This window comes from Globicephala melas, chromosome 15 (genome assembly GCF_963455315.2).
Source record: "Globicephala melas chromosome 15, mGloMel1.2, whole genome shotgun sequence".
Classification (NCBI taxonomy): Eukaryota; Metazoa; Chordata; class Mammalia; order Artiodactyla; family Delphinidae; genus Globicephala; species Globicephala melas.
Window position 1 is genome coordinate 41,023,298 of NC_083328.1, and position 20,549 is coordinate 41,043,846.

The window sequence follows — 20,549 nt, forward strand, 5'->3', positions numbered from 1 at the left end:
ACTTATAACTAAGACTTAATAATAGAAAAAAACCTTATTGATGATGTACACTTAAAATTCTCTCTTGGGCTTCCCTGGTGGCGCAGTGGTTGAGAGTCCGCCTGCCGATGCAGGGGACGCGGGTTCGTGCCCCGGTCCGGGAAGATCCCACATGCCGCAGAGCGGCTGCACCCGTGAGCCATGGCCGCTGAGCCTGCGCGTCCGGAGCCTGTGCTCCGCAACGGGAGAGGCCACAATGGTGAGAGGCCCGTGTACCGCAAAAAAAAAAAAAAAAAAATCTCTCTTGACCACAGACGTTAGTGTCTGTGCCACCATTTACTGAAAAATGCTAGTAAGATTCTAGGAGACCAGTCCTGCCTCTGACTATGTAAATGTGCTGCACTATTAGTGAGCACATGATTTCTCACACTCTGGCCTTTTGATGAAACGCCTTTCCACTCCCAGTGTGTCACCTTATCCTACAATTTCACACGTCAGCTGCCAGGGCATCTACCCGAGAGCCCGGTTTCACGTTGCACTAATGAGTCAACACCTGTTAGGAGTGGAGAAATCTGAACCTTGTTAGCTGCTGTGAAGCCTCCTGGGAGCTGGGATGCTGAGCATTGTCACACTCACCGCCAGCGTGTCTGCACTGAGGACCCTGACGGCGGCCGTGATGAAGTCCCCCACCAGCATGGAGAAGCCGGGCAAACCCAGGGAGAAAAAGCGGGGTGGGCAGTGCCTTACAATGGTATTTAAAATATCCTAGAAGGGGAGAAAAGAAAACACAACTGTAAGTTTCCAGACCAAAATTCCAAAGTCATCAGTTCGTCTGTACATATGACTACTGTGAGCTTATCTGAAAGAACACAGACCACGGAACTTTTTCAGTGAAAAGCGTTCCAGGAGATGAGCTAGTCCAGGGGCTATTGTACTCATTTTACACGTAAGAGGATGGAGACCCAACACTGTGAGGTGACTTGTCCAAGACCTGAATTGTGGCATTGGGACTAGACACTCTTCCATCTTCCATGTAGAGGTGGGCTCCTCGGACAAGCTACAGGAGTGCTGAGGTAAATAAATAAATTAAACCTGCAAGCAGCTATCACTTCTTATCTTCTTCAATTTTCAAAAGTCAAAGCACACTGGTCTATTACAAACTCCTGAAGTAGGCAGAGATGGAAACTTGCATTCTTCGGGCAACTCCCGTGTGAAACGATGGGAGTGGGGGTCCCGCTGGGATGGGTCACACGCCAAAGTCAGGTGGTCGGTGGGGCTCCGGGTAGAAGTGGGTGGCAAGGCACGTGTGCCCAGTGCTGCGTGTGGACCATCTGCCCCCAGACACCTGGTGTCCCTGGGTCTGGAAGGGCCTTTCACTGGTGGGTGGCCGGCTGGCCCCTGCCCGCCAGCTCTGTTCTGAGGCGTTGCCTCATTCCAGCCCGTGGCAGACCAGGGCTCTTCTCCTGGACGGCGTTCGTGCCATCCACGGCCAGGCCGCGTCTCTGAAGCCATCTGTGCGAGTGTGTGCAAAGGGGATTAGTAAGAAAACCACAAACTGCTTTTATGCAGTTCTAGGCCAAATGCATTCATCAAATGCACTGAAGTGCTGTAGCTATGGGACTTGTAGTTATATAACCTAGAGTTAGTGGCAAAATACAAGAAGCAAAATACCAAAACAACAACAACGACAAAAAGCCCCCCAAAACCTCTGGTTTGTTTTCTCAAATTTCAGTGTAGCTATTTGAAAATCCTTTAAAATAATCCTGATTTAACTTGATTAAATTCGAGCAAGGGATAGCAGTGTGCTCGATTCTAACACCTTAAGTCCTTTTTCATAAAAATAACCTTATTGAAGAACTTGTATCTTAAAAGAGAACCTTTAGGTGTTCACAAAATATTTTTTCTAAGACTTCTTCCTCACATAGCAGGCTCATTTAGCATCTACAAATCATGCTGCATGTGTCCTTAAAATGATGGCGCAGTGCTTTATTAGAACTCTTATATGGTAAATTATTTAGCAAGTACTAACTTAAGGTTTTAGCATTGCAGCAGACTTTTTCCTATACCAAAAATAAACAGAGAGACAAACAGATAAATAGACAGATAAAAGGGAGGAAGGAAGGAGGAAAGGAAAGAAAAACCCGAACCACGCTTCCCCCGGGTTAATGTTTAAACCTGCTGTAATCACGTCCTTTGATACATTTCAGTGTCCACATCAACCAAGGCAAACATTCTAGGGGCTGAGCAGATGGACACTGCAGTTTAGAAAGTGTGTGGTCAACTCCCGCTCTGAGCGCAGAACAAAAGATCCACCTTTTTCATAATGAAGCCTCTGATTAATGCCCTGGACTCCTCACCACACACCTGTAATTACTCACAGAGGTACGCTCTGTGCTGGGCCTCGTCTCGGGGTATCAGGCATCAAGGTCTCGGGCAGCAGATGGAAGCACGCTTCTGTTGACATCTGCTGCCACGAAAGGATTCGTGCAAACCTGGCTCGCAAGGTAGTAGAATGCCGTGCGTGGGAAGATTAATAATGCAAACAACCATGATGTTAACTTTGTTCGGTTTGTGTTAATTCCATCTGTTGAGAGGAGGAACCGAGCCTTGAACCGTGTGGGTTTTTAACACCTTTAGCACGTACTTAAATCACAGATTTTTCACCACTGGAATTGAGAGGTTTAATTTTAAAAAAGGGTTTTCTGGGATACGTTTACGGGAATTCTGAACTAAATCCTTTAACAAGCTAAAGCCAGAATTTATACATGAAATCCATTTTGCTTCACAAGATTCAGATGCGTCAAGGCAATGAGCTGGAAGTGGGGCATTCCCAGAAATGACTAAGTTGCCACTGATGCTGAAGGAAGCAGAGATGTGTGCAGCAAGAGAAAGTCACAGGCTCCCCACCCCCTGGACCCCGGCCAGTCTCTTGAACAGAACCTGTTTCTACGGGCGAGAAGGTTGGAAAGAGAAGGCAAAATAACAGATGGCTGGCCTAGCCTGCCCGCCACCCACGGAAGGCGGCCCCCAGGAGAAGTGAGGCCGCCAGTTACAGCAGCTCTGGGCTGGGGTTAATATGGGGGTTAAAGAGGGGGCTGTATGGCCAGTCGGCCAAGTTAGGGCCATATGCTTGCTTATTTTGCTTATCCACACTGAAATGGAACAACCCAAAGATGACAATCTTTATGACAACATTTTGAAATTAGGAATAACTGTGGTGCTCGAAGGAGAGCAGCTGCATCTTCCCAGCAGAGGGGCGTCCACAAAGGGCTGCCGGCACTTCTGGTAGGAGCCTTCCTGTCCACACACTGAGACCATGGCGATAGCCGGAATCCTTGCGAAAATGAAAATCTTGAGACTGAAGCTTTCTCCTGGGTCCCTGGGGTTTCAGGGAGACCGAACAGGATGGTGCTTCCCAAACACAAATTATTCACGTACAACCCTTAGGCTTTTTGTCCTATTCAAGTCCAAAGTGAACACGATTTGTCTGTTTCTCAAAGTAACTCACTTTTTTTTCATGTAAATAAGAGTATTCTGGAAAACTCGTATCCTGTCATAAGTAGAAAATAACCCTTAAATCAGTACAATTATGGTAAACCAAGGCGACTGAGTTTTTGCTAAACGTCCCCGTCAGATGGAGGCTCTCCTTGTTAACAGCGTGGTTTGCATCCTGGGTGGAGAGAGAAGTTCTGTGCCCGCTCCAGCCACCTGTCCGGGAGTCACAGGGCTGGCAGAGCCAGGGCCATGGCACCCCGGGTTCGACTCAGGGCTATTCAGTGCCCCCTCCTTTGTGATCATGGTGGAAAATGCCTCTGTACTCGTCAGACTCTGGCAGAGTGAAAAGAGCCCCAGGCCTGGGGTCAAGACCTCGTGTATGTGACCGTGGACAGGTCACGTCGAGCTTAGAGCTTCTCGTTTCTCTTCCACAGAAGGGACTGATTCCCCCTGGACTTGTGGGTAACGGGAGAGATGTGAACACATGCCTTGTAAACTGAAGAGGGTCACACAGAAGTAAACAGAGTAAAAATAAAAGGGAAGGACTATGAAGGATTTTTACTTTCTAGAATTTACTTTGTAGAATTCCGTGAACTACTATTTTGCTGATACTCAGAAAGAGCTTTTTAAAACATTTCAAAGGTGGTCCCCAAAGCCTCTTAGATTACATTCTCCCAAAAGTTAAAAAACCCTAAAAACTAATTCTCTCCAATAACATCCTTAGCAAAGTGTTACAGCAATTAGCCATAGTGTATATAATTTATAGGGCAAATAATGAAATAAAAACCGGAAAATGCTCTGTTTTTAGATATTCAAGAGTCCATGCTTCTAAGGAGTTCTAGAAGATACCCAATCAAGTGAGTCTGGTAGCAAAAATTAGTTTCTTTTCCACGTTCTAAACAGACTGAAAATAATAAGCAAAACTATAAGCTCAATGAAAAGATGGACTCTAAAATAGGAATTAAGCTTATTCTTGAAAATTGACCAGCATGAAACTCTTTCGCATGCTTTTTGTTCAGAGGAAATAAAATTCAATCCGCAAAATGCTGTAATATGAGGAACGGACCACCAAACTAGTATTTTCCTCTCATTTTTGGTTACAAGTCCACACGCATGCTACACACTGAGTGTGAAAACTGGATTGTAAGATGATAGCTGTGAATTTGCAGCTTATCCAGAGATTCAGGTTTATGAGAAAGTAACTGGTGAGAACATCTGTCTCTTATCACTGATCTTACAAAAAAAATCAGGTAATTCAAATAGAGGCATGTTGTTTCCTCCCCTCCAAAGCACAGTTCTATAAACACAAACCACATTCAGCCTAGTAAATGAATCGCTTTAACTGAATGCTATGTACACAGTAACTGGAAAAACCATAAGTGATAAGAAAAACATATGGTGATGGCAACAGAAATTGGTTTATTCATTTTGCATAGTGTTGTTTCTTTAGTTCTCTTATAATTGACCTTTAGAACGATAAATGTGTAAAATAATTTTGTTTATTATGGCTCCAAACCTTCCAACAATTACACAAAATGAAAATTTAAAAGGAAGGATTCATTCTGGAAGCATTTCCATTGTTTACATAATTGCACAGCTATAATTCAGTGCTCACGTTGTTATGGAAAATAAAAAAGGGCCATTACGGGCCATTTCAATTCAAAATATTGCACAGTGGTGTCAAAAATGGGGGAAAATGTTCACTTTAAAGCGGTTTAAAATGGATTAACCCTGTAAACAGAAACATTTCAATATAGTATTCTATGAAATACAAATGTTCAAGAAGTAGCCATCCTTCAGACGGAATTAGAAATGTTGCGACTGTACTTTCACACCAATTACATATATATTATTCACTTAATATTTGCTCACGGCCCAGCAGATGATGGTGGTAACACAATAGCTGGCCATCTGTCTCCCTGCTTCCTCAGAGGACTTGCGCCCTCTCCTCGGAGCAAACAGATCCGGTTATTCCACCGAAAGTCACTCAGACCTTCCAGGAGGCCAAACAGAATTGTTCAGAAATAGAACCCCTGTGTGCAAAGTCACTGGACTCCTCCTTTCACTTTGAAGAAAACGAAAATGTTAAACAATTAATGATTTCATTGCTATTTTTCAGAAGATACCTTGTATCTAGAATATTCTACAGGAAGTTCTTTTGTTTGGGAAGATGGGGACTGTTCGGATCTGGTTATCCCATTAATCTAGTTAATAGAAAGATCCCGTTCATTCCACACCCAAGTGGAATTACTAATTAGCAGAAGATGTGAAGGCAGAGGGATACTTTTAACACTACCCCTGGATATAACTGAAGCTTTCTTTAACAATTAAATAGGCAGACATGATCCTGCAGGACCTCGAAGACAAATTTGTAAGTATCAGTTATCGCCTTATTGGCGAGGCTCAGATATGCTGAGTGGCAAAAAAGTCTTAGTTACAGGAAGGACAGATCTGAAGAGCCCTCCAAGTCCAAGGCCTGGTGTTCTCTCTTCTGCTGCTGGGTCTCTGCTCCTTCAGAAGCAGCACAGACCTCCTCTACACAGCATGAGCTGCGACCTGGCCTGTCCAGGCTCTACACTGGTTCAGGGAGGGGTTTTTGTTGATAAAAAGAAAGGCTTTATGATTATAGCCCTTAAGAAAAGCACAACAGATCATGTCACAGGCACTGCCCTTCCAGAAAAGTCACTGGAAATAAAAACATAGCAGGACAAGCGTAAAAATTACTTTCAAGGTCTGGGCCAAGGCATACGTGGTACCTGCGATACATTCTCTGTTCAAAAGGCTAAGTGTGGTGTAATCCGTTTGGAGAAAAGGCGGAGATTTTTATACATGCTGGACAAATGTTACTTCTCTGGGTGTAACTTTGTTACCAAGGCCGGAAGAAATATGACAGGACAGAGTAATTGGGTTCTGCAGCTGGAGAAACAAAATCACCTCGCACTTCTCGCCATGAGGAATGCTCCGGAGAAGACATGGCAGCATGCAAAGGAGGGAGTGACAAACACAAAACAAACTTCTGAGGGTCGCAGGAGCTGCTGCTTTGACCTTGTGCATGGGATCAGTGACAGAACAAGCGGGCAGATGGCAGAGAAAATCACTGCAACCCTCAAGCCCTAAAGGAGAGCCTCAAATATTTTTTTATGATTGTTCTACAATTAATCCCTCATCTGTGAAGAAAAACTCAGCTCGCCTTTAAACTGATGAAGACTGACTGCTTCAGGAAAAGGGGGAGACTGATTGGTTAACTGATTTTAAGAAACACTATATGAATTTTATCTGATACTGGAGTTGATATGTTACTGCGTTGTCATAACTGCTTCTTTTTCTTTTTGTTATTTGTAAAAGCTTTAGATGTAATTTACCTTTAATAAAATTCACGCTTTAAAGTGTACAGCTTGGTAGTTTTTAACGTATTCATAGAATTGTGCGCTGTCACCACGATCTAGGGGAGACAGGCAGGGAGGTGGCAAACCCATCAGGAAATCCTGGCACATTTATGATTCCACAAGACGAGGGACACTGTCACAGGGTCATAGACAGAAGTGACTTGCCAGCTGCCACCCGCCCCCCGCTGCCCCAGGCCCTGGAGATGCCTCGACCTGCCTCTGTAAGGACTGTCTTAGCCGTGACCCTGATAAGCTTCAAATCTGAAACATGACAGTTTGCACAACAGGCCGGCCTAATGAGGCTGGTGCAGATGCTCCAGAGCAGTGATTAACCCCTCGCGACGAGACTTTAGCAAGTGAGGGCTTCAAGGAGCTGCTGCTGGTAAGTGGCGGGGGCTTGGTGGGGGGGCGGCCTGGAGGCTGCGTTAGACTCGCGTGCGCACAGACCACGCGCTCAGCTCGCCGGACATGGACTCCATACTCTGGAAGAGGGTCCACCGCCCCTGACAGCCAAGTCTGCGTAGAAAGGCATCTGTGCCTTCCAAGAATTTACCAGGGGACGGGGGTGGGGTACAGGAGGGGGCTGGAGGATACTAAACTCTGCTTTCTCTGCGGCAACTGGCTGCTCGTTTCAGAAGAGGCCAAACTGAATCAGGTCTCTCCACTGTCTCCTCTGCCCCATCCTCTACAGCTCTGACCATGTTCTGCAGCGGAAGCAGAAGTAGGGAGTCACGGCATCATCAATAACAAGATGGTTAGCAACGTACAGACGGCGCCTAATCACGCGAGTACCTACAGAATCATTAAGGTAGTAATTACCCCATTGAGTGAACCATGCACACGTCTAATTCATGTAGATACCAAAGAGTCGGGCAGCCATACTGTTCCCAGATTCACTGTTCATCCTGTCTCAGGACTACATCAGCTAGAAATATATTCTTCTTAGGATACTGAAAAGAAATTCTTGGAGGAAACCATAGGCTTAACACACTCAGGCACCACCCAAGGCCGTGGCAAAGGTGCAGGGCAGGTATAATCGACATCCCCCCTGATGCCAAGCAGAATAGTTCCTCACCCTCACGCTGGGACCCACTAGAACCCAACCCACACTCCTGTTATCTTAGGACAAAGTACAGAAATCCAGGAGGGAAAACACATCTCTAATGAATCTGGGTGGCAGTGTGTTTACCTTGTTCCTTTGGGACCATAAAAACTTAGAGAAGATCTAAAAGGTCATCATTCGATCTTTCCATTTCACAGACATGGAGTAGGAGGTCGATCAAGGCCAGAAAGGGCCCAAGGTTTGGACACAAATCCAGGTGCGCTCCTTGTCTTTACTGGAAGAGAAACTGTGAGCCTGTGGTCCATGAGGCACCAGTGGACACCCGTAAGCAGCGAGACTCACACGTGGAGCACAGCACCACGTGCAGGGCTCTCCAGTGCAGATTATTCTTTCAACTCATTCACTTTGCCCACGAATTGCCGAAAAACGCACATGTATTTTTAAAGCTATACTTTCAAGTGAAATCAACAAATGGCTGCTGTGGCTTAAAAATGTGCTTCTGGAATGTATACAGTAGACATGCAGCCCTGACTGGCACGGAAGTGCAATCACAGGATGGAACCGGCTCAGAGAGTACGACCTTCTGAATAAGAAGGAGACTTTGCCAAGCATTCTTCCTAGGAAACTGCTAGAAACGAACTCTGTGCGTGTGTGTGCGTGTGTGTGCGTGCACAGGCACGGGTGTGGGGAGCGGGTGGTTGGAAATATTCGGTGGAAAGACACCAAGAAATTGCCTAGGGTTGCAACAAGAAATCGAGATTTGTATTTTTCCCTGAAAATGCAGAGAAGCTACAACAGGTGTGGCTTCTGTGTTCATTTACCTGTAGCTTCAACTCTGCTTGCAAGACGCAGGGCTTCTGACGCTGTTAAAGCCCAGCGTCCAGTGCGTCTACCCCCACCCCCTCCTCACCTGCTGGAGACGAGATGCCTGGTTCTCAGGCCCGCCTGGTGCTGCTGAGATCTGCTGTCTGTCTCCCAGCCCATGGCCAGGAACAAGTTAAAGACGAAAAACTATTTCTGTTGGAGCTTCCATGTCTTCTGGTGTGTTCTCACACCAGAAAATAAAAAAACTTTGGAATGTGATGATTACTCACTCTTTTCATTCTATGATAACACAAAATGCATGTTTCTTTAATTTGCTTCCTTAAAAGTAAAATTATTCCACATGCACACAGGAGCACAAATGAGGCTTTCAACATTTTTGTGTTCTGTTAAAAAAAAAAAAAAGAGGAAACCCGGTGGTCATTCAATTCCGGGAGCCTACAGACCATCCCGCCAGCGTTGGACAGAGGACAAGAGCTGTCCAAATTGGTACCATTTTCGGTTTCCGCTTGGGCAACAGAAGTACAACTGCTACTCCTTCTGGACATAGAGCTCCCAAGAATAGCTGAGATTTGAGAGAAAAATCACCAGACGAGCCAGCTCCGTCAACCCGATTCTGAAGAAACCTCAGGCCAGAACCACTGACAAAGAAGCAGTATCAGCGACCCTGAGACCCAGCCCGGCTGTCCATCCTGCGACGGAGACCATTTGGCACAAATCCCAGCAGAGCAGAACGGGAGGGAATCAGGCCACCCGGAATAATTAACTGACCTCTAAGGAGTCGACACAGGACTCATCGCTTCAAATTCCAGGAATACCCGATCAACATTTAAAAATTAATGTACGAAGAGAAAGCATTTTGTAAATTCTAAAGCCCCATACATCATGGCTATTATTAAATTACAGCAGCATTTTGAATCGTAATCTCATTAAAATATTAATTTTTGAAGGATTGATTGAAAATTGACTTGAAGTAGACTGGATTAAAAATCTATTCATTAAAAAAAGAGTCTGAAATGAAAGCCAAGTCATTCTGATAATTCCAGACAGAAACAGCTAACAGTAAGTTGACAAATTTCTCCAGTGCACACTGGGCTTGAAGGTACACGGCAGCCTCTCTGAGGGGTCTGAGGCAGAGTAAAGCAGGGCCCCCGCCTCCCAGCAATGTCCTCTAAGAGGCAGGGAACAGTGATGTACCGTTGAGAGTGAGGCCAGACCAAGAGCACAGGGATCCTCTGGGGAACAGCCAGTACTCCAGGGGGACCCAGGAGGGGAGGCAAATGGGTGACACAAAGGCACTGGGTCTTGACAGGAGCACCACACTGCACACACTCAACCCAAGGCTCAAGTAAGGGAAGGGGGAAAAAAAAAAAAGGTAGGTATTTTATTTTAATGTCTTATCACTAAAAGGGTCTCTCGTGTTAATATTCCTCTAGCCCACATATACCTACCAAAGGATATTTTTCCATGGAAGAACAAAAGAAAACTGTTGTTGATTGTCTTCAGAAAACAATGTTCTCTCTGAAATGTGTTCCAGTAAATAGCGTTAATAGCTGAACAATCTGCAATTATTACCCTGCCACTTATTGTTATGTGTTAAAAAGAAATCAACAGACAAAAAGAGATTATTCCCCACAAGGAGAGCACTTTCTCAAAGAAACAAAACTTGCCGTTTAAAATGCTCTTCTTGATGTTATTTCATCGTATCCAAACCCAACCCTGATGGATCATAAATGACAGTCATGACTGAAAATCTCTTACATTCAAAAATCACTCCCTTCCAAATGGGAGTTAAAGCATTCCTCGCGGGAAGTAACCATTTAGTACTTGAAATGGTAGAAACCACCTCTTTCTCGACCTCTGATTTCTTTTCTGCCTAAAGAAAAAATGTGAATTTTCTTAAAAATCTTCGTCAAATTCTAAATGGGAAAAGATGATCTTCTAGGTCAACAAGCGATATTCCAGCCACAGGGAACCCCTTCTGCCATCCAGCACCAGAGCCTCACCGTGCTCACTTTTCCAAGGCCCCTGAGAGAGTCGTAAGGACCCCACTTCACAGGACAAGAACCTCAAGCTAGAAAAGCCCGTGTGGTCACCGACGCAAGGAAACAGGGACCTACACGCAAGGTCAGGGCTCAAGCTCCACAGTGGACGTCCCTCTCCCCAGGCTGCCCGTGTGGCGGCCAGGCCAGGTGGCCTTGGAAAGACTCCCCAGAGTGTGAGAGGCTTGCAAACCCCAAATCGGCCACCTGCCCTGACGGAACTGGGGCCCCAGACATTTGGAGAGAGCGATCATCTGTGCCTGTGGGCTGACTCTGCGCCACGCAGTCTGCGCTCTGGTCACCTGTTCCCTGTCGGCTCCCGGGTGGCCTGCGTGGGTGAGCAGAGGACCCCACTGAGCCCCCAGCCCCTCCACTCACGCCTGCAGCGCCACCCCTCATTCAGACTGGGCTCTGGGCAAAACACATTGCAGATATTTTTCGTTGACTCTGAATTAATCAGCTCACTCCATGTTGTACTTCTTCAAAGTAAAAAATAAATGGGGGGGCTTCCCTGATGGCACAGTGGTTAAGAATCCATCTGCCAAGGCAGGGGACACAGGTTCGAGCCCTGGTCCGGGAAGATCCCACATGCCGTGAAGCAGCTAAGCCCGTGCGCCGCAACTACTGAGCCTGCGCTCTACAGCCTGCGAGCCACAACTACTGAAGCCCACGTGCCACAACTACTGAAGCCTGCATGCCTAGAGCCCATGCCTGCAACGAGAGAAGCCACTGCAATGAGAAGCCCGTGCACCGCAACGAAGACCCAACACAGCCAAATATAAATTAATTAATTAATGAAAAACTAAATAAATGGGGAACTTTACCAGCTCAACCGTAGGAAACTGCACCCCCCTTTTTGGAGAAACAGTCTCATGTTGGCAATTTCCATACAGTTCAACCTAAAACACTTGCCTCTCTTGCTTTAGTCTCCCTGGTTAAACCTTCGTGTGCTTTCACGTCCTTGGTTACACTGAGAGCTGCCTTTCATCCTCTGATGGCTGCCAAGCTTTGTGGGTTAATTCACAGGGCCTGGTGGCACCTGAACAACTTCTCTTCGAGGACAGGGTTTCCCAACCTCAGCACTGCTGACACTTCAGGCTGTGAAGTCTCTGCTGTGGTCCTGGGTGCCTTAGGGTGTGTGACATCCCCAGGCTCTACCCACTAGATGCCAGTGCAGCCCCCGTCCACTGTGACAAACAGAACGTCTCCAGACACGCCCAATGCCCCCGGAGTCCCCACGCATCTCAGGAATCACTGTTCTCCCATCAATGTGGGTGAGCTCCCCATTGCGCAAGGTCAACGCCTGCTTTGAAACTGACGGAGCCGAAAGCTCAACCGAAAGGTCCAGCTCAGCTGCCACGGTCACCGCTCCTCCCCGGGACGCATGTGGGTTAAGGAGCTCTCCTGTTAGTCCTTCGACGCTCCGTCAATTGACACATTGATGGAGTGCCCACTCTGTCTGGGAAGAGTCTCCGAAGGAAGATTCTGGTGACTTGGGCTGCAAGAGACCACAGCAGAGTCTCTTCCAGAGAGACTTCAGGGCCAAAGAACGTTTTCTCCGCTGAAAAATGCAGGCCAGCTTATACATTACATGGTAAGTGTATTTAGTAGGAATAAAATCTTTTAATTTTTCACATATATTGAGTTGCTATTATATTGCATTTTTATTTAATGTATTTCACGCAGTACGTGCTTATTAGACTCTGATGGCTAAATAGAGATAACTCGTATCCTTCACTGATAGCATTTACTTGAAAGAAAGTCTTGACATCTTCAGCTCCGAAAGGGAAATCAAACAAAACTCTAGTGTCCGCCTCTCCGGTGGACTTCTCCTCTCCGGGCCACCCCCCATGCTATCACCTTACACCTTTTAAAGCTGTGGAACAAGTTCGCTGCACACGTGTTACCCTCATAACCGAAGTCTCCGCCATCTGTTACCTTTCACATATTTCCACTTTCCTTACTTAGGTGTCAGTGGGCTTGGTCTGCAGCTTAATGAAAATAATTACTGGTTTTACAACTGAAAAGAAAAGGAAAAAGCTCTCCAGCCTGTTATTTTGGTGCAGTCATCTATCTTAAGTCTCCATGGCCACTGAGAGCTGAACAAAGTTATAATAAAATCTTTGATGAAACTTGACTAATCTATGGCTTGTCCATTCTCACGAAACCTTCTGGGGAAACACTCAGGAACCAGTGGATGTTACTTGATGATAGAAGACTAACTCTATGATACAGGCTACATTTCATCACTCTGAGTTTGTACAACAAGCACATGATAAGAATTATTATTCACTTAACGATACATGTCAAGAGAGGACTGACATACACTGCCTATCCTTATAATACGGTCTTCTTCCGTCAAACCTAAGTCAAACTTGAAAGGTTTGTTTATTGCTACAGTAAACTCTTATTTCAATAAAAGATCATTTAATTTGACTAAAGTAAATTCAAACTAATAGGAATTATATTTTTAGAAAAATAAAAGAGTTTGTTTTTAAGTGTCTAATTACTTTCAAAACCAAACAGTAGCAAAACTGGCTAACATAACACAAAATAACTGAGACTTTTAGAAGTTCTAGTTTAATAACTGTAAATAAATCTACAGTTTGCACATCATCCATCTGAATTCCGACAGGATTAGAGAACACGTTCTCTTACGTGGAGAGAAAATGTGCCTGGAAATCTTTCCCGTACATGTCTACTTCCCAACAGGCGAGAATTCTTTGGGGACACCCCTGGCTGTATCCTGACACACCTGTGGAGCCTGCCCTGGTGCTGCGATGTCCATGCTGAGGAGGGGGTCCCATCCTACCCTGCCCTCACCTTTTCTCAATTCATCACCTTGCCTTTCTGAACCAACGTATGTTTTGAGAGATCATGAGAATAGTGTCAGGAGACCTTGTCTTCTCGGGGCACTTACCACTCAGTCCGACACCCCACTGGTCCACGATATTCCACACACAGAATACACAAAACGCACATGCACACAAGTATATATATATGCACACAGACAGGTATACACACACATAAATAAATTCACACACACACACACAAACCCTTGTTGGGCCCGTGTTACCTGGTCCCTTTCTATGCCTGTTGCCATCACTCTCTCCTAACCCTAATCCGTCCCACAGAACCACTGTGCCTTAAACTTCTTAACATGCCTTTTGGTCGTGTTGAGTGTTGTGCTCAGCTCCCCATTATCTGTGGGACGAACATGGCTCTGAACCAAGGCTCTCTCCAGTGCTGCCTGGATCCTCGTCCATGCATTACGTCCACATACGTATGTGGCACTAAATCAAAACCACTCTGGTCATTGTTCCTTGAACACAGCCCGTGAAATCCCACCCTGCTTCCTGTCATCCTAACCATCGTTGAAAATCCTACTCAAATCCCATCTCCCCTGTGAGCTGCCTTCAAGCCAACTGAGCTCGAGGGGTGTTGAGCACAGTTCCCTCCCTACAGTGTGTGTGTGTCACTCACTTGGCCCTTTTCACAAGTGGATGGATATCACGGATACTCATTATTTGTGGGTCTCATACCACTGGATATGCCCTCAGAACTGGACTAGATCTTTATTGTGGTGGGGAAAAATATTCAACAGGAAAAGATTATTCAAGTTTTTACTGTATTTGGGAAAGGACAATGTGACCCTAATAATAAAATGCCTAACAATAAATCAGAGGACCCAATAATGCTCAAGAGAGGGCCTCCGAGGTCCTCCAGTCCATCTCATCCACTTGACCACCTGTGGTCAGGCAAGGTCCCCATGGCCGGCAGGGGACAGAGCTGAATCTAGTGCCCAGGTCTGTGAGTTGCCAGTACGAGGCTTGTCCTCCATTAAAGTCAAAGTTGAATATATTCTGAAGCCATAGGATATCCTGAAGTCTTGGAATATACATTTCCCCATTCTTAAAAACCTTAGGAATAAGGCCTGGAATTAGTCTTTTTTTTACTCATTGTACAACCCTACAGTTTTTAAAAATTGTATTTCAGTAAAGCTTTTAAGGTAGACTTCTAAAGTTCCTCTACTGATACACATTAAGGTTATTATTTAATCCTCTAAATATCAGTTGGACCTTTAAATTTATAAATATGCACTTTGTCCTGCTAGCATTGAATTAAAATCCCATGAATTCAAACCTTGGTAAAAATCACTCACTGTACAGAAGTACTTCAGAGATGTATTAGAATTATTTCCTTGGATAGGAGACAAATCAGGTCCTTAATTGGACATGTAATTCTTCACTTTTTCTGAAGCTGAATGCTCATTTATGTTTAGCCTTAAATATATTTATAAATTTATGTATATCTAACATACATGGTTCTAGTTATATCTAAATTTCCAGCAAAGAACAACTCTCTGTCTGAGAAAAGGTGATGCAATTATTACGCATCACTGCATGATACAGGCTGTCTGGGGTTATTAAAAGAGTCAGGTATGGCCAACTTATGAGTGTCACCCCTGCACCTTGCTTTCATGGCTCACCGCGGAGTCTTATGCTCACTGAGGGCCCCCTTGGGATCTTTTTACAAATGTATGTTTATTATTATATTATTCCATCATATACCTCATGAGAGGAGGCTGTAACATCCGCTAAGAAAATCACAAACTACTTTGACTTCTGTGATAGAATATCACTCTATACGTGATGTTTAGAATTATGTTTTCTTTAACATTGGTGGGGAAAAGGTTCATTAAAATATGAAGTCGAATGAAAAGTTGAATTGAAATGTAAAGTTGAGTGAAAGCAAAATGTTCCTAAAACAAGTTAAATATTCTTGGCTACAAAACAAATTAAAGGGGAAAACAAGAAATGCTGCAAGTGCCTTTAGCACCTGAAACATGGAGCCGTGTGGAACCTGTACCACCGGTGCCTTGCAGGGCATCACTGGTAAAGCCAGGTCCTTACTTGCAGACGACAGATTCCCCTCGCTGAGACTGAGATGAGGGGGGTTTCTACCAGGGTGTTAGAGGGTTCACAGGATGCTGGAGGACCCACTCGGGAACCCTGCACATCCAGGCACCCAGCCACCGGGAGTGGTTCCCACGGGGTCTCGGCTGCCAGTGACGCAGGTGCCCGAGCAGCAGCCCCAGCACAACTGTCCCGCCCCCGCCCGCTGTCCAGAGCCACACTGGGGACCCTGCTGGGCCGGAACCTGGCTGGATGTTGACTGGGCCGCAAGGGTCCAGCTTTCCGGCATCCATCCCACAGAGGGCACGCTGCCTGGGGCGGGGAGCAGGTGGAAGCGGAGCCAACAGCCAAGGACACACAAGAAACGACCGAGTCACAAAAGGGTAACTGGAGATGTCATTCCTTGTGTCTGACCCATGGCAGGGGGAGGGGTTACTTCTCCTCATGGTCTGAGATTCCACGATGCCTAGTTACATTTTTTTACTCAAATTGTTATGTTTAAAAGTAAGAAAATATATGGGGAAGGGGAAAAACATCAACACCCTAAGATATCGGAAAAATAAAACGGGCTTGGTTGGTCGAGGGGCTGCTGTCCCATCCCTGTCCTCAGTGTCACTGCGAGGCCTTGTGCTCACTGAGCGCTGTCGCATCCAGGCCCTGAACTGAGTGCGTTACACGCTCTGCCCCCTCAAAGTCTCCCGACGGCCCTCCAAGGCGGCACTCTAATTACCTACATTTGCAGATAAGGGAGCCCAGGCACAGTGAGGTCAGATCACCTGGCTCATCAGAGGGACACCAAGCCTGGTGCTCAGAAAGGCTCAAAGCCCAGGCTCTTTTTTTTTTTTTTTTAATTTTATTTATTTATTTTTAAAGAGCAGGTTCTTATTAGTTATCCATTTTATACATATGTCAATCCCAATCTCCCAATTCATCACACCACCACCCCCCTGTCACTTTCCCCCCTTGGTGTCCATACATTTGTTCTCTACACCTGTGTTTCTATTTCTGACCTGCAAACCGGTTCATCTGTACCATTTTTCTAGATTCCACATATGTGCGTTAGTATACGGAATTTGTTTTTCTCTTTCTGATTTACGTCACTCTGTATGACAGTCTCTAGGTCCATCCACGTCTTTACAAATGACCCAATTTTGTTCCTTTTTATGGCTGAGTAATATTCCATTGTATATATGTACCATATCTTCTTTAACATTCATCTGTTGATGGGCATTTAGGTTGCTTCCATGGCCTGGTTATTGTAAATAGTGCTGCGATGAACATTGGGGTGCATGTGTCTTTCTGAATTATGGTTTTCTCTGGGTATATGCCCAGGAGTGGGATTGCTGGGTCATATGTTAATTCTATTTTTAGTTTTTTAAGGAACCTCCATACTGTTCTCCATAGTGGCTGTATCAATTTTCATTCCCACCAATAGTGCAAGAGGGTTCCCTTTTCTCCACACCCTCTCCCGCATTTGTTGTTTGTAGATTTTCTGATGATGCCCATTCTAGCTGGTGTGAGGTGATACCTCATTGTAGTCTTGATTTGCATTTCTCTAATAATTAGTGATGTTGAGCAGCTTTTCATGTGCTTCTTGGCCATCTGTATGTCTTCTTTGGAGAAATGTCTATTTAGGTCTTCTGCCCATTTTTTGGATTGGTTTTTTTTTTTTTTTTTAATGTTGAGCTGCATGAGCTGTTTATATATTTTGGAGATTAATCCTTTGTCCGTTGATTTGTTTGCAAATATTTTCTCCCTTTCTGAGGATTGTCTTTTCGTCTTGTTTGTAGTTTCCTTTGCTTTGCAAAAGCTTTTAAGTTTCAATAGGTCCCATTTGTTTATTTTTGGTTTTATTTCCATTTCTCTAGAAGGTGGATCAAAAAAGATCTTGCTGTGATTTATGTCAAAGAGTGTTCTTCCTATGTTTTCCTCTAAGAGTTTTATAGTGTTGTCTTACATTTAGGTCTCCAATCCATTTTGAGTTTATTTTTGTGTATGGTGTTAGGGAGTGTTCTAATTTCATTCTTTTACATGTAGCTCTCCAGTTTTCCCAGCACCATTTATTGAAGAGACTGTCTTTTCTCCATTCTATATCCTTGCCTCCTTTGTCATAGATTAGTTGACCATAGGTGCATGGGTTTATCTCTGGAAGCCCACGTTCTTAACTGTCACCTGACAGTATCATGACTTCACATGGTGAGGGCTCAAGTCTGTAGCTGGATGGTCACCTCGGGGTGGAACAAAACCTATTTCCCCACCTGAGAGAGGCCTCGTGCTTTTTGGTTTGTTGCAAGTCACGATAATACAACATCATAGATGAAAACGACATAGACCCACATTTCCCAAAATTTCTATATGCAAATTTGCAACAATAATTTTGCATTGATGTAAACTTTGCACTTAAAAGTGAATTTAACTTTGATGTATTTAACAGACAAATCGCATTAAGACATTAAATCTGTAAGTCATTGTTAAAAAATAGTTTACTTATTTTAAGCAAAGAAAACTTTCCAGTCTTTGATATATGTTCTCAGAAACATAAAAATAAAATTTCTTTCCTCAGCTGTCCTTTTCCATTTCACACATATTGATCTTTCCATATGTTTTAAATAACGATGAAATTAATAGGACCTGTATTTAATAAATCCAAATCCTTTCATGTCCAAATATTTTGGGGGAGACTGAGGTGAAAAAGCTGCTTAAGTATTAGGAGAAACCGGGAACAGCTTTGGAAGAGAAGCAGAAGGCAGTGGGGAGCCGGGCGGGCCACTGGGGAAGGTGTTTGCAGGCTGGGGTGGGAGGAAAGTCTGGTAAGGAGGATTCGGAGGTGGGGCAGGACGGAGGCCAAAGCCCAGCGGAGACAAGAAGGAGAAGGAATACGACCAGGGCCTGTTTGTTTGCACAATGTGAGTCGGGTGAGCTTATCTGTTTGGTGTGAGTCAATGGGCAAGGCAGACCGTGTGGAATAAGCCGGGCTGCCTGTGAATTCTCACAGCCCTTTTCATGTGTGGCACTGGGCAGACGTCCTCAATACCTTTTGAGCCTTAGCTATTTATACAGCAGGTTGTGATATTTATCTAACTGAACTGCAGAGAAGAATTGATGGGACAACATCATGAGTTCCCAGCACACAGTCTGGCGCTGGGGTGCTGGGGAAATTAAGATCCTCCGTACACCCCCCTGCCCAGTCCCCCGCCCAGACACAAAGCAGCAGGACAGAACGAAGCCAGCTGGAAGACCCCTTCACAGGCAGTCTGGGCAGTCCTGCACGTCATCCTGAATCTTATTCATAATTTATAGTTATTTCCGAAAGTTTTTATGATCCTAAATATTTTCTAAATCAGTAACAGAATGAAATTTTTAAAAGCTCACAGTCAAGGAAGAATAAAGTCATTTCAAAGCGTTTTCTCAATCATACTAATAAACTGTAAACTTCCACTGTACACGTACTGTGGGAAATACTACTCGGTAAGGCCCCTGTTTTATCTATGACATTGCTGAGTGACTGGAATAGCTAAAACTGGTCCAATCGGGCTTCCCTGGTGGCGCAGTGGTTGAGAGTCTGCCTGCCGATGCAGGGGACACGGGTTCGTGCCCCGGTCCGGGAAGATCCCACATGCCGCGGAGCGGCTGGGCCAGTGAGCCATGGCCGCTGAGCCTGCGCGTCCGGAGCCTGTGCTCCGCAACGCGAGAGGCCACAACAGTGAGGGGCCCACGTACCGCAAAAAACAAAACAAAACAAAACAAAAAAAACTGGTCCAAGCAACATTGAGAACAGTTGGTTTGGAATATGCTACATTTTGAATTCTGGCTGTTTGCTATACGTATTATTACTTTCTAAAATATAGAAATAACTATTTATTTAAATAATTAATTTGCTATTATATTAGATGAAATTGTGATTTTATATGATTGTAACACAACACAATCATACCTGTTTTACAATTTTTTTCTTTTAACGAGAAGAAATCTTCAATTACTATGAGCACTCTTACGTTTGGAATAAAGATATTTCACATTTTAGATCTTACTTCTAATTCAACACTTTATTAGTCACCACTGGCATGATTTTGCTACTCTCAGATCTACGAAAGCATCTGTAAAGCGGCCAGGCCACAGCACCGAGCTCCCACAGCGCTGGGTCTCCCAGCGGTTCTAAGGCTCAGTGTGGTCCATGAACCAGGCAGCCGAGAGTCCTGCAGACAAGGGTGCCACCCAGAGGCCAAAGGAGGAAATTCACTTTGGATTTTGTTGGAAGACAAAATTATAAATATTAAAAATCTAAAAATGATTTGCTATTACTTATTAAAAAATAAGGAACATTTTAACAGGTTCTCTCTGCAGGAACGAAGGCTTTTAGTGCCAGACTACGTAGAAGTGTAGCTCTTTGAAAACTCTCACAAGATGGAAACAGCCCTGAGATGGTCCGAGTTGCAGGTGCACAGTGCGTCAACTAAAACATTGAATTTAACTCTATTCTCTAGAGCAAATGCTTTCTTTTCTTATAATTAATATAACATGTGTTTCCAGAAGTCATGTAAGTTCTGGATCAACCACCATGACCTGTTTAGACATGTGGACCAAAAGTTAAACTAATTACCGAAGACATTTCTTACTTAAATGAGAAAAGTTTCTTTCATTAGAAAGCCTTCTGTGTAATTTTCTTCTGGTAAAGGAATAAAGTTTATTTAGAGTAGTTCTGTTTGGCAGACAGTCAGGGCTTCTAAAACATATACCAATAATTGTTAAGGTTAAAGCAAAACAGTCAATTCTATGAAACGCATAACAACTCAAGCTTCTAATGGTCGAAACAGTAGGCTGATTAGAAAATAGAGATTTATGATAT

At 44.6% G+C, this 20,549-nt stretch overlaps 1 protein-coding gene across 6 annotated transcripts in view; it reads right to left on the reverse strand.

The window, feature by feature from the left end:
• RALGAPA2 (Ral GTPase activating protein catalytic subunit alpha 2) overlaps nt 1-20,549 on the reverse strand; it is a 282,220-nt gene that overhangs the window by 130,446 nt on the left and 131,225 nt on the right. For all 6 annotated transcript variants that reach the window (XM_030872473.2, XM_030872472.2, XM_060284396.1 and 3 more), the window contains one exon: nt 616-744. In XM_030872473.2, coding sequence (XP_030728333.2) covers nt 616-744 — 129 coding nt within the window. The remainder of the gene's footprint in view (nt 1-615; nt 745-20,549) is intronic.